Below are 13715 nucleotides of genomic sequence, written 5' to 3'. Positions count from 1 at the left end.
GTATGTGTTAGACCTTCTGTTCATCATTTTGTACACGCATAAAATCTCAGGTTATCTTCACAAAAACCCCATGAGGTGATCTGTTATTCCCATTCTGCAGACAAGTAAACTGAAGCTCACAGAGATTGAATGATGCTGGTAGGAAGTGATGTGGTTAGAACCAAAACTCCTCTCTGTTTCCAAAGCTAATGCTCTCAACCACAACTGCCCAATGGGTAGGTAGGTTGAACAGGAATTCATATTCCATACTGTAGGCTAGATTAGAAATAAACCCCACTGGTTCAGAGAAGGGCTCAAGGTCACACACAGCCCAGCAGTGGCAAGGCCAGAAGCCCTGTCATCTGGCCCCCCATCTGGTGCTCCCCACAGCACCCCGCTTGTTCCTGGGAGCCCTGGCCAGAGCCCCAAGTGCCCTTCACCCTGCCCTCCCCATCTCTCATGAGGAGCGTCTCTTTCTTGTCTGTAGCGGCACCACCTAACCCAAACCGTGAGGTGGCCGGAGACACCATCATCTTCCGGGACACCCAGATCAGCAGCAGGGCTGTGTACCAGTGCAACACCTCCAACGAGCATGGCTACCTGCTGGCCAACGCCTTTGTCAGTGTGCTGGGTGAGTGTGCCCTTCACAGCCTGTTTCCCCCTCCTCTCCACTACTGCACAGTCACCCCGGGGCTTGGTTATGTCGTGGGGCACACTTTCTTCTCTGGGGATTGGCCAAGCTGGGTGAGGTAAGAGGATGTTGGATAGGGGAAACATGGAGATGGGAAAAAATTTGTGAGAGGGATGGAAGGGTCAAAGCTGGGAGGAAGTTAGCAGATCATCTGGATCAACCTCCTCATTGTACAGATGGAAGACTTAAAATTCACAAAGCTGGATGAGCAGACAGTTAATTCCATCAGAGCAATCAATCTTAGTCTTCTCCCTCCCCTGATGAGATAGAGTGGGACTGTCCCATCGCCTTGGTGTATCCATGTTGACTTCTTCTGGGTTTGCAGCTGGATCTCACGGTGGGAAATGGTTCTGAGTATATTTGCTGTACCCGCTGGGCAGGGAGATGGTGGTGGAGGGGTAGCTAGGAAATGCCTTAGGGCTGTGATGGGGCAGCTATGGAACCTGCTGGATAATTTGGGGAGACCCTTTGCAAAAGCTGGATTTGGATGTAGGGTAGGTTGAGGGCAGAGGACGTAGTAAGCTTCTCCTTCCCCACCTAATCCTTAGGGGCTTCCTGAAGGAGGGAAGGTTGATAGGGGAAGGTGTCTCAGTGCCTGGGAAGCTGCTGTAAGCAGAAGGCATGCAGAGGTGAGACCGAGGGGGAAGAGATGGAAGAGTTTAGACTCGGCACTCGAGATTGCTTCTCTGGGAATTTCAGATGTGCCACCTCGGATGCTGTCGCCCCGGAACCAGCTCATTCGAGTGATTCTTTACAACCGGACGCGGCTGGACTGCCCTTTCTTTGGGTCTCCCATCCCCACACTGCGATGGTAAGTTCCAGGAGATCAGGCCTTCCACAGCAGGGGTCACCTGTCTCATCTTCTCCTTCCCATCTGGCCCATAGTAGGTGTTCAGCAAGACCTGGGAATCTTAAAGGGTCAAAGCTGGGAGGAAGTTAGCAGATCATCTGGATCAACCTCCTCATTGTACAGAATGGGAAACCAAGACCTTGAGAGGGATGGAGGCTTGCCAGGGCCACCTGGTGGTTAGAGGCAGACCCTCCGAGGCTCAGGGCTCCAGTCTCCTAGCATGGGGCTCCTTCCACAGCCCCCATGGTCTCTCTTGATTGGCTGCTGCCCCTGCCCTTGGGCTGGTCCTGTCTCAGGATGCTGTGTGTTCTGCTGCTCTGTTGTGAGGTTTAAGAATGGGCAAGGAAGCAACCTGGATGGTGGCAACTACCATGTTTATGAGAACGGCAGTCTGGAAATTAAGATGATCCGCAAAGAAGACCAGGGCATCTACACCTGTGTCGCCACCAACATCCTGGGCAAAGCTGAAAACCAAGTCCGCCTGGAGGTCAAAGGTAAAGGAGAGGGTTCGCCAGTGGGAGTTTGGAGAGGGACAAGGAGTCCATGCTGGCAGTTATCCACATACAATATTCACATTGAAAATGCACCACACCTATCTTTAACCTGGAATGGGCTGCCCAGTTTGCACCTGTGGAGTCCTTTTAGGATCAGTGTGGTCCAAAGAGAATTAGGAAGGGAAACCTTCTGCTCACACCAACTCCCCACTACCAGCCCAGAAATTACATCATATATTCCTGAGCCAGATTGAGTGGATTTGGGGCATTATCTGCTTTGGGGATTACCCACCCAGAACTCTGCTCCATTCATACCATAGCATACTGTTTGTGCCCCACTCCATAGTTGGCCCAAGGCCTCGAGGGCAGACATATGCCATTTTGTGGCCGCATGGGGATGCTGGGCAGAGAACAGGCCAGTGGCGAGTGCTCTGGGCTTCTCCACAGACCCCACCAGGATCTACCGGATGCCTGAGGACCAGGTGGCCAAAAGGGGCACCACGGTGCAGCTGGAGTGTCGGGTGAAGCACGACCCCTCCCTGAAACTCACCGTCTCCTGGCTGAAGGATGACGAGCCGCTCTATATTGGAAACAGGTTTCTTTTCCCCCTTCCCCCTTCCTAGTGCTAGTTTGAGGTGCATTTTCTTTTCCCTTGCTGTTGGTGACACATGGAAGAACACAGGGACAGGGAACCCGTGTCATGCATGTCACCAAGGAGCTTCTGCAGAGGGGGTGATGGCCTCGGCAACTCCCCTGCTTCAGGGGAGACCCCCCCCCACCGACCCTGTACAACCTCCCTCTCTCCCACCAGCTCCCTGCTTCTCTCTCCTACACCTCCTCTCTCTCCCTCTTCTCAATCTCTTCACTTCTCCTCTCCCTGTCTCCCCTCACTTCACCTCTTTTCCCTTTCATTTTTGCCCCTGTCTTCTCTTTTCCTCCTCTGCTGCATCCCAGGCTCCAACCTTTCAGCCCTATTTGCAGTACCCCTAATCTTCAGCAGAGGGCAGGGTTGATCTGAGCCAGCTCTCAGCCCTGACTGAACCTGGCATGCTTTTACCACACCCACGCCTGCCCCGCTCCTCAGATCCTGATTTCATTGGTGTAGGGTAGGACTTAGGACACTGGCAGGGTTTAAAAGTCCCCCTGGGGGTTCCAGTGTGCATCAGGGTTGAGAACCACTGTTCCGAGCCTCCCTCCCCAGGGCTTACTTTGCTTTACCTTCTTCCATCTCGAGGGAGCAAAGTTGTGCAGGGCCCTGCAGTTGGACATGGTACCAGCGGTTTCTAGCCATCATTTGACTTTTTGCAGAGGGTGTTCCCCTCTGCAAACCTTCTGGCACTCAGTGCTGACAGCTCTACAGCCCCATCCTGCTCTGTGGCCTCCCCTCTCTATAGGAGACAGTTCCCAGGAGCCTGGGGTCAGGCTGGCCTGAGCATGGGTACAGAGGAGACAAGTCTGGGCTGAAGACAGACAAAGCTACAAGTATGAGAGGAGAAGGAATACCAACCTACCTTGGGGTCATGGGCCTCATGGTGCCCTAATCTGGGAGGGGTGCACAGCACAGTAAAGGCACAGAGGCAGGCACACGTACAGAATTTGAAGGTGGCAAACGTGCTTCACGGCCACTTGAGCTCCGCCCACTCTCTGTTCCCCTCCATCAAGTATGATGAGTGCTCCAGGTGACTGTGAAGACCTCACCTCTGTCAAAGCATTGAGAGGGAGCCTCATATCCCCCAGAAGGAGTTTCCCTTGCCCTCCTGACTCGAGAGCCCCCTCTAGGGAGAAAGCAATGGGCAGCACTGAGCACTCCCCTACCCCCTCCTCCCAACCCTTCCTCGGTACCTTTGCAGGATGAAGAAGGAAGATGACTCCCTGACCATCTTTGGGGTGGCAGAGCGGGACCAGGGCAGTTACACGTGTGTCGCCAGCACCGAGCTAGACCAAGACCTGGCCAAGGCCTACCTCACCGTGCTAGGTAACTGCCGCTGCTCACCCTGGCACTGACCAGCCCCACCCCCTCCCCAGCAGCCAGAGAAGCAGTGGCCCAGGGCAGTTCTGAGGGCAGTGCCTGCAGTCAAGTGGCCAGGTCAGGCGTGGTGATCTCTTCTTGCCTCGTGATGTCAGGGTTAGGGAGCTGCCAGTTTCAGAACAAGCTGTGCTGGACAGGTTACCTCCTGAGTGGAGTCATTAACTTCCCCACGTCTCAACTGAAAGGGGCCTGAGTGATATAGAGAAAGTGGAGAGGGGTTTCTCGTTGTGATCATTTTACCTTTCTTACAGCTAACTCCACCACTAAGTCAATTAAAACAATCCATCCTTAAAGCAAGACTGAGTTTGTGTTTGTGCTTCCGATGACCTCTGCCAGCCTTCCTTTCCCTCCCGCTCCATTCCTGGGTTTTGGTAGCGTTTCATCACATACTATGCACTAAGCAAGATGACGCTGTGTCTTCCTGTCCTGCACCCAGGCTGGACTGTAAATACTAAGCTAACCCAAACCAAGAGGAAGGAGGCCTCTCCCTTCCAGGGAAGCAGGTCCTCTGTCACCTCTGCCTCCCCGTGGGTGCCCTACTGCCACTAGCGTTGGTGCAGTGGAGAGGCACAGTTGCAGAGAGGGTGGGCCCAGGCACGATAGTCACATTGGGATGGGAAGGAAACAGAGGTGCCGCCCCCAGCTGTGGAGGAAACACAGATGGCCTCTACAAGGGTAGGGGATTCCCCATGGAAGGACGGGGACAGCCCTGCCTAGAACAGCTCAGCCCAGAGGCAGCTGTTTAAGCCTTGGCTGCCTACCCCCATCCTTCTAGAACACCTTTAACGCTGGATAACCTGCTAACCTGGATAACCCGTCTTACCTTTGCAGCTGATCAGGCCACTCCAACTAACCGTTTGGCTGCCCTGCCCAAAGGTAATTCCCACTAATCACAGTCCCCTGCCAGTGCCCTCTCTTGGCGCCCAGGGTGTGGAGTCTGGGAGAAGGAAGCCACTTTGGGAAAGGGCGACAGTGTGTAGGTTTGTGGGCAGCACTCCTGGCTACATGGGACCTCCTTTGAGTTGCCCACGTCCACCTCCCCACGGCCCTTTGCTGGGCTTCCTGCTCCTTGCAGGGTGAGCTCGGAAGTTCTCAGCTGCTGTTTTACCCCATCCCTTGCCTCCATCCACACTCACCGCTTCCTCAGGGTGGCCTGTCCTCCCAGCAGTCTTTCAGGTCCTGTTTGCAGGGAATGCGAAAGCCTGCTCCCTTCACATCACCTGGAAACTCATTGTTCAGCCTCCCTGCATCTATTGCTTTCAATCCATTTACAATCTACACACACATGCCACACATACGTGAACGTGGGCCTGTAGGACTCACCTTCCAAGTCCTTCTAGTGACCATCTGAAAGATGGAAATACCTGGTTCAGGGAGTCAAGATGGAGAGAAAATCTTGCCTACCCGTACCACTCAGTAGCCGATGTCTTTATCCCAGGCCAGGATGGCACTTAGACCCACTAAAGCAGTCCCAGTGAGATTCATGCCCTAAAAAAGGTGCTGCCCTCACCCCTGTTTGCAAGCCTGCTAGGCTTCTGTCCTGCTGTCCATCAATGAAATGCCTAAGCCAAGTCTCCATCTCCTCCCTGGTCTGATCCCCTCTCTTTGTTGCCCCCACTCCCCTAACCCATCTGCCATGTTCAGCAGGCCAAGCCCTCTCCTGGGCTCCCATCTCCTCAGAGCCTTGGCACACAGAGTAGAGGACAATTAATGTGAGAAAATGGGACAGAATCCCACACTCCCTCATCAGACTTCCTAAGTGTCGTGAGCATGGGTCTGATGACGGGTGGCATTCCTGAATGCTTGCACTCTCAGAAGATCCACCAAGACGGGATGGGTTGGTCCCAGTTCTGTCTGCATAAGCCCCTTTATTTCCTTGTTCCACACCCATTGATATTCTTTGTGGCGGGGGGGCTGGGATTTCAGGAGTCTCCTCTTTGTTTTCCCTTGGACCCCTGTGGGAAGGGAGTGGTCCCTGTGCTCACCCCTCGGGGCAGGCTGGGGTTGGATCCAGCTGGTAGCGAAGACAGCCGGTCAGGGAGCTGTCCAGGGCTAGGGCCGTCACAAGGGTGGACCTGCTCTAACTCAGGAGCCCTGCGTGGTGTCTTCTGCCACCAGGACGGCCAGACCGGCCCCGGGACCTGGAGCTGACCGACCTGGCCGAGAGGAGCGTGCGGCTGACCTGGATCCCCGGGGATGCTAACAACAGCCCCATCACAGGTAGCTCAGGGCCTTGCACCCCAAAGCTGGAAAAGAGGGACGGCAACACCCTTAAACCGAAGGCCTTTCCTGGTTTCCAGCCCCACTTCTGCCTCGCTTGATGTGTGTCCTGGGCTAACCTCAGAATGTACAGAGGCCTTGGTGTCTCTTCCTGTGCCTTGGGAAGAATTCTCCCTGTGCCTTTGTGTGAGAGAGATTATAAAGATCAATGGAAGCCAAGAAGGAAGTGCTTTTAAAGAAGACCACTGCTAACTGAGCTCCCGAAACAGCTCTGTTTTCCTTGCCCACTCAGACTACGTCGTCCAGTTTGAAGAAGACCAGTTCCAACCTGGGGTCTGGCATGACCATTCCAAGTACCCCGGCAGCGTTAACTCAGCCGTCCTCCGGCTGTCCCCGTATGTCAACTACCAGTTCCGTGTCATTGCCATCAACGAGGTTGGGAGCAGCCACCCCAGCCTCCCGTCCGAGCGCTACCGAACCAGTGGAGCACGTGAGTACCCAAGGGCTGCCAGAGAAGGCTCCGGAACCCCGCACCCCAAACTCACACTGAGATCCCCCCATTCCCAGCCATGTGAACTTAGGTTACTTAACTTCTCCAAGGCCCGGCCTCATCTGTGAGGCAGAGAGTAATAATAACACCTACATCACAGAGCTGTTGTGAACATTTGAGAATGTGTGTCAGGTACTTACTATGATGCCTGGCATGTAGTAAGCACATGATAAATGCTAACTTCCATTTTTATTATTAGTAATTCTTGATTATCTGCTTTAAAGGGGAGAGCTGTGGCAAAGAGGTACAGCAGAAATACATAATTCAGTGTGAGAAATATATAAATTGGTATTACATCAGATTTCTTTTCCTAACACTCTTGGGTAATATTTGGATTTCTGAAATCACACCAGCTCATAGAGGGTAGAGATGCTGCCCCAAAAAAATGCTAAATGCCAGGGATAAGCCAGTCTGGTATGAAACACATTTAGTGGATAATCCACAAAGGAGCTAATCCACACTGAGTTGGCTTACTGACCACCCACAGTGTGGAAAGCCTTATGATAAATGCTGTCTGGTAAAGGATTAAAATTCAGAAGAAATTAGCCCTGCTCTGGGAGTTTAAATCTCAGCTCAAAAGGCACATCATGCACAGAGTAAGTTCATTTACCCACCAGACCCAGCGTGTACATAGATGCCGAGGAAAGACAGAGCATAGAACAGACCCATCAGGTAGGACAGAGGAAGTTTCCTTACCTTGCCCTGGAAAGGCACAAATTGGACTTGAGCCTGTGTCTGTTTGGGTTCCAGCCCCCGAGTCCAATCCTGGTGACGTGAAGGGAGAGGGGACCAGAAAGAACAACATGGAGATCACGTGGACGGTAAGAGGCCCTCCCAGCCCCAGTGGAGCAGCTCACCTTGCCGCATGCACCGGGAGCCCCTCTCCCTCGATGCCCCGACACTACGAGGCCATGATGTGGTTCAGACTCTCTGGCTGGTCTTGGTGGCCATTCTTCTTTGAGAAACCAAGCTCCTCTCTGAGTTGGGCATCCAGAAACCAAACAGGACAAATGTCTAAGCGTAAGATTTCAGAGAGGAGACAGGAGCAGAGGCGACCAGGGTCCACCGACTGCCAGTCTAGCAAAACGCATAGAGGATGCAGCAAAATCAAGCAGACTTCTCTTGAAGGAGGAGGGACTGGGGTTAGACTTTAGAAAAGATCTAAGCACAACACCAAACCAAGTTCTGGTGTGTTCTAGGGCCCTTTCACTGGAGATTTGTGGGAGCTGGGGAGAGACCAACATCTGAGATGTGTCCAGTACAGGCTTTCTTTTGGTCCGAGAATGGACTAGGTCATTCCAAAGGCTCCCTCTGGTCTTAGAAAATCCCATCTTCATGCTGGCTCACTGACTACATTTTCCAAACCAAAACTGGAGTATGTGGTCTCAAAATGACTTTTTTCCCAAACCACTTCCCAGTCTGAGAATGCAAACGCAGCCACTGAAATATTAACATTTCTGAGCTTCTGCCACGAGTAGTGGAAACTGGGAGATGCAGTGTTTGGGATCATGACCTTTCCTGTCTTTCTGAAGGCTGCTCCCGCAGCAGCCTTGGCCAAACAGGGCAACAGCAGCTGGGCTGAGCCCAGATTCAGGACCCTGGTCTGTGGCTCTGTATAGCAGGCTCCCAGAGGACTGATTCCTGGGCCAGGCCCTTAGAAAATAAAGAGCAGAATCACACCCATGTTTAAAGAACTCTGACCTCTTGGGAAGGACAGGACAGACACACACAAATTCGGTAGAACTAAAGTCCATTCTGGAATTTTGAGTTCATTAGCAGGAGCCATGCTGTGGTTAACCACAACTCATTTCTTCTGACTTTGGAGAAGTTTACCTTTTGTCTATATTTTGCTTTATTGTTGCTCCTGTCACAGGAAGGAGTTTTGTTGAAAATAAAACCTTTGCACCTGCAAATGTGGGTGGCTCTCAGAGTCAGAGTAACTGGGTCTCAGGCGAAGCCTCTGTCACAGAAAATCTGCATGCTGCTGGGTTCACAGGACCTTGGGCTTTTGGGGGACTCACTGGGGTGGGGGATGTGGTCTTCCCTACCCTGCAAGGGGCAGGCCAGTGTTGGGCACATCTGGAAGGGATGCCTGGCACAGCAAGAGAGGGCAAGCTGTGGGTGGATCTGGGCCCCTCTCTGGCAGCCTCCCCAGCCTGTCTGTCCCTCTGCCCAGCCCATGAATGCCACCTCGGCCTTTGGCCCCAACCTGCGCTACATTGTCAAGTGGAGGCGGAGAGAGACTCGAGAGGCCTGGAACAACGTCACAGTGTGGGGCTCTCGCTACGTGGTGGGGCAGACCCCGGTCTACGTGCCCTATGAGATCCGAGTCCAGGCTGAAAATGACTTCGGGAAGGGCCCTGAGCCAGAGTCCGTCATCGGTTACTCCGGAGAAGATTGTGAGTAGTTTCCTCCCCGTCCCCCCATCAGGACCCTTGTGGCTAGGTCGCACGAGGCCACGCTCACAGGCCAGGAACCTTGGGGTGGGTATGGGAGGACAGCCAGTTCCCAGGAAGGAAAAATGTCCTGTAGTGACCTAGAGCAGACAGGCACCCAGTAATGTCAGGAGTGGAAATATCATCCAAACGTAGTTGGAATTACTGAATGTCATCACTCAGTCCAGAATTCTCATTTCACAGATGTGAAAACTGAGGCCCAAAAAGGGAAAACCCTCGGCAGTGTTCCACAGTCATCAATGTCAGTCTTGAGAACAGAGCCCAGGTCTTCCGATCCCCTGGCAGTCTGCCTTACTGCTAAGCCATACTAGTACCAAGAAAAAACATCAGGACTACCCATTCTAAAGAGCTATAATTAGAAACCTCCGTAGGAAGCAGGGCAGCTGGCCAGAGGTTCCCCCGGGGAAGCCTTGAGGGATCAGGAGGCCTCCTCAGCAACCAGACAGGAGCACCCCAGACCAGCCCCTCCTGGTGCTCCCGCTGTGGCTCCCAGCCCTGGGAACTGAGCACAGAAAGAGAAGGTCTTTGGGGGCTGGCCCCTGGTAAAACAACCAGATTCTGGTCATATACATGGACATATATGCCTGGCTTCCCAGACGGTGGTGGCCTCTCTGTCCCCAGCACATCAATACTGTAGGCTGCTAAACAAAGCAGGGGTGTCGGGGAGTCCCCTCCTGGTTGAGGGCCTTTGCGCCCTGTTGGGTCTGGGTCTGATCGAAGAAGCGATCATGTAGGTGGATGGAGTGGGCAGAAGGAAGGGAGCAGGGACAGTCTTGAGTGGGGGGAACTTAGAAGGAGCAGTCAAGAGTAGGGCCAGTGGCGTTCCTAACAGTGAGATGGAGGAAGGGAGGACTGGGCCCTGGGCCCCACTTTCCCAGAGGTGATTATGGATTGGACTCACAAGGGAGATGAGCAGAGAGGGTCAGCAGGTCCTCTGTCCATCCCACTCCTCACCTCCATGGTGGTGGGCACTTCAGACAGGAGCCCGATGGGACTACTGGATGGTAAGTGCAGAAAGGGTGGCATCTGGTCATGGATTTTATGGACCAGCCCACAGTTTCCATTGCATGCTTCTACCCTGCGGCCCACGCTCTGATGGATTAGAAGGGACAAGGCAGAGCTGCTTTTGCGGCAGAGTGGAGAAAACAGGGACAAAAATCAGTTATGGGGGAGGGAGGGGCCTTCCCTTTCCAGGTAGTCACAGGGTCAGAATCACTTCCTGAACTAGATTAGGGCATCTTCAACCTGTGGGTAATGTTTCCTGCCAGGAAACAGATGCACTCTCGAAAGGAACTATTTATAACGTGTGGAGAGAGTTGGAGGGAAAACGGCAAGATATATGATCCACCTTAAAGGCTGGCAGCAGCAGGAAGCCATTATGCCACTCTGAGCCTCCATGGACGGGGATAGATGAGTCCACAGCAAGCAAGGACCGCCGTCAGGAGCCATGGCCTTAGGTAGAAGAGTACAAGGCTGTCAACCTGTAGCCCAGCAAAGAGGAACCCAGGGGAATTGATACCCACCCTTCCTCTCCTCCTGCCCTGGGGCCTCCTGTTGGCACCTGCTATTGGTTAAACCCATCTGGAAGCCTGAGAACAAGGGAACCCCGCTGATAAGGTCCAGCGAGGGCAGCCCCCCAGGACACGGAGCAGGGTGAGGAAGGGTGGAGGACAAAACGAAGGGGCAGATGGAAACTACCCAGCACAGGAGGGGGCAAATGAGTGCCCTCTGAACATGTAGGCAGAGTCTCTTCCACCTAGACTGCCACCCTTTTGTCCTGAGCCTTCCCCACCACTTTTTCAAGTACTGTCTCATGGAGGAGATATGGCCCCTGCCCTCATGGAATGCCCAGTGTTGAGTGGAGTGCAGGTACAGGCCAGCAGAGAACAAGTCAGAAGCAACTGTAGAGTCCTGCCTGCATAACCAGCTCTCTGTCCCGACACATTGCAGATCCCAGGGCTGCGCCCACTGAAGTTAAAGTCCGAGTCATGAACAGCACAGCCATCAGCCTTCAGTGGAACCGCGTCTACTCCGACACGGTCCAGGGCCAGCTCAGAGAGTACCGAGTGAGGAAGCCAGCTCCGGACTCACCTAACTACCCAGCTCACTAACCAGGGCCAGGGGTAGCAAATGCGGGGCATAAGATATTTGAAAGAAACCCTAGGGTTGTTTATTGAATCCAGGGTTGACTCAAGAAGATAATGTCTAGGGTTAGATGTTCAAAAATATACCCAGAAAAAAAAATTATATATATATGTGTGTGTGTGTGTATATATATATATGTGTGTGTGTGTATATATATATACACCCAGATGTGTCCAGCAGATATGCTGAGAGATTCTGCTCAGCAGAAAATCACGTGAAAGGTGGTAGGTTTGGGTTGGTGTTGCATAGCACGTTGCGTTTGGAATACATGCGTGAGTGGGCACACATGTATCTTCAGAGCAGTGTTGAGGCACCGCTGAGCTACTCCCCTCCCCTCTCCCAATGGCCCCTACTGGGCTCCTTATCTCCTAAGCCACAACTAACAGGCAAAGCCACTGAAAGCATGCAAATGCCCTCCCTGTTGTCGCAGCCAACTCCAGATAACCCAGTATATGGACTATCAAGGCTCTTGGCTTCTCTTGGTCCTCCCTGCCTGAGAGCAGTTTCTGCTCTATCATCCATCCTCTTCAAAAGGGTGAGCTCAGATGGGAAGAAGAGAGAGAGAGCACCCAGGGTATACACAGCGCTCCCTTCTGAGTAGTGCTAATTAAAAGTTGGCTGGAAAGTGAGGGAGGCAGTAACTGTGATTAATGCACGTTCTGTGGCCTCAGAGGTCATCAGGAGTTGTCTGATGGACAGTTGGAGGCAGAGCAAGAGAGGCTAGTCTCTTCCCAGGAAATGAATTTGGCCAGTAGGGGAAAGAAGGCAACGTGATGTGTACACTTGAATGAGCTCTTCCCCACAGATGACTTGCACCCTTAACCTACTTGCTTAGAGATTTTTCTGGCTAAAGCTTCCCCATGGGTCCCCCTCTAAGTCTGGACCCCTTCCTACCTTGCCACAGGCAGCCTGGGAGACACTGGCGTGGCCAACTGACCTGTGGCTTCTTACCCACTGCTAATTAGAGACTTCTTGTTGCCCAAACTCATTCCACTGTCCCCTCCAACACCACCATCTTCCATAGCTGTCCCTTCCCATCCAAGCTCTGCTACCATGCAGCCTGGCATCCCACTGACTTGGACATGTGACTGTCTCATCCCTAAAGATCTTCCAACAATATGAAAAGAAATCATTTTACTTCAAAGGATTAAATCAACCCTTTCTCATATTCAGACTTCCGGGGGTAACTTGCTACCTTTCAACTGCTGCCTGCCGTCAATCTAAACCATACTAATCCAATTCAAGGTGATGTGGTCTTTGAGCACAGAGTGGAGCTTTCCATGCCTGGACCCTTGGCTCACTATTTTTGGTTCTGGCACGGACTCCCTGAGCAACCTGGTACCCACCTTGGAAATCAGTCTCATGATGGAGCAGCTCAGATGTAAGTTTGGCCAACTTGCTCATTCCCCAAAGACGTGGCATGGATCAGAAAATAATTGGAACCAAAAGCCTTATTTCTTGTTTAATATAAATTCATGTTCAGGAGTGGCTAATGAGCGGGGATTAAAAGGCTGCTTCCTCAGCCTGGATAGGACTGATGAGGTCATTTGGGACTTGGAGGCTGTAGCAAGCAAAGGAAAGACCGGTCACTATCACCACCACTAACAACTAACCCGGCCCTGCCTGCCTGACCCCTCACCAGCCTGCCTCTGTCCCGAAGGCCTACTACTGGAGGGAGAGCAGCTTGCTGAAGAACCTGTGGGTGTCTCAGAAGAGACAGCAAGCCAGCTTCCCTGGTGACCGCCTCCGTGGCATGGTGTCCCGCCTCTTCCCCTACAGTAACTACAAGCTGGAGATGGTTGTGGTCAATGGGAGAGGTGATGGGCCTCGCAGTGAGACCAAGGAGTTCACCACCCCGGAAGGAGGTAGGTCTGGCCTGCAGCTCTTCAGGGTGGGGCAGGAGAAGGGTGGCACACACCTTGGGCCTGGAGAAACTCCAGCGTGGCTCAGCATGGATGGCACAAGGTGACTTCTGCGAGGCCTCCAGGAGCGGATGACCTGCAAGCCGAGCCACTACAGCCATTCCCAGACCACCATCACCAAGGTGACCTGCCCTGCGAGGAGGTTGTATCTCAAGAGAAGACCTGTGAGGTCTGCTGACATAATTCCAGACGGGTTATGCAGACTGATCCCCGAGGGCACAGCGGGCACCTGGGCCACCCCACCACCTTCCGAGGCAGAAGGCAGCACGTCCATCCTGACTGCCTGGAACCATCTGATTTGCTTGCCAGCACCCAACACCTTCACGGTTCTCCCCCCACGTTCTCAAGAAGCCGTCACTGAAATAGTTGGCCTGTGTGT

The 13715-nt window shown here is 53.1% G+C and overlaps 1 protein-coding gene across 48 annotated transcripts in view; it reads left to right on the top strand.

The window, feature by feature from the left end:
* Positions 1 to 13715, top strand: part of NFASC (neurofascin) — a 194489-nt gene that overhangs the window by 144605 nt on the left and 36169 nt on the right. For 17 of the 48 annotated variants that reach the window (XM_057301521.2, XM_034944720.3, XM_034944731.3 and 14 more), the window contains 12 exons: positions 467 to 610; positions 1370 to 1481; positions 1848 to 2014; positions 2462 to 2609; positions 3865 to 3989; positions 4875 to 4919; positions 6162 to 6263; positions 6556 to 6753; positions 7564 to 7634; positions 8990 to 9212; positions 11220 to 11335; positions 13075 to 13279. In XM_057301521.2, the coding sequence (XP_057157504.2) occupies positions 467 to 610; positions 1370 to 1481; positions 1848 to 2014; positions 2462 to 2609; positions 3865 to 3989; positions 4875 to 4919; positions 6162 to 6263; positions 6556 to 6753; positions 7564 to 7634; positions 8990 to 9212; positions 11220 to 11335; positions 13075 to 13279 (1656 nt within the window). Of the gene's footprint in view, positions 1 to 466; positions 611 to 1369; positions 1482 to 1847; positions 2015 to 2461; positions 2610 to 3864; positions 4337 to 4874; positions 4920 to 6161; positions 6264 to 6555; positions 6754 to 7563; positions 7635 to 8989; positions 9213 to 11219; positions 11336 to 13074; positions 13280 to 13715 lie in introns of those variants that run through there. The other 31 variants (XM_063597585.1, XM_063597587.1, XM_063597586.1 and 28 more) reach the window with 4 other exon arrangements.

Source organism: Pan paniscus, chromosome 1, assembly GCF_029289425.2.
Source record: "Pan paniscus chromosome 1, NHGRI_mPanPan1-v2.0_pri, whole genome shotgun sequence".
NCBI classification, from domain to species: Eukaryota; Metazoa; Chordata; class Mammalia; order Primates; family Hominidae; genus Pan; species Pan paniscus.
This window is presented reverse-complemented; position numbering and strand designations above follow the sequence as displayed.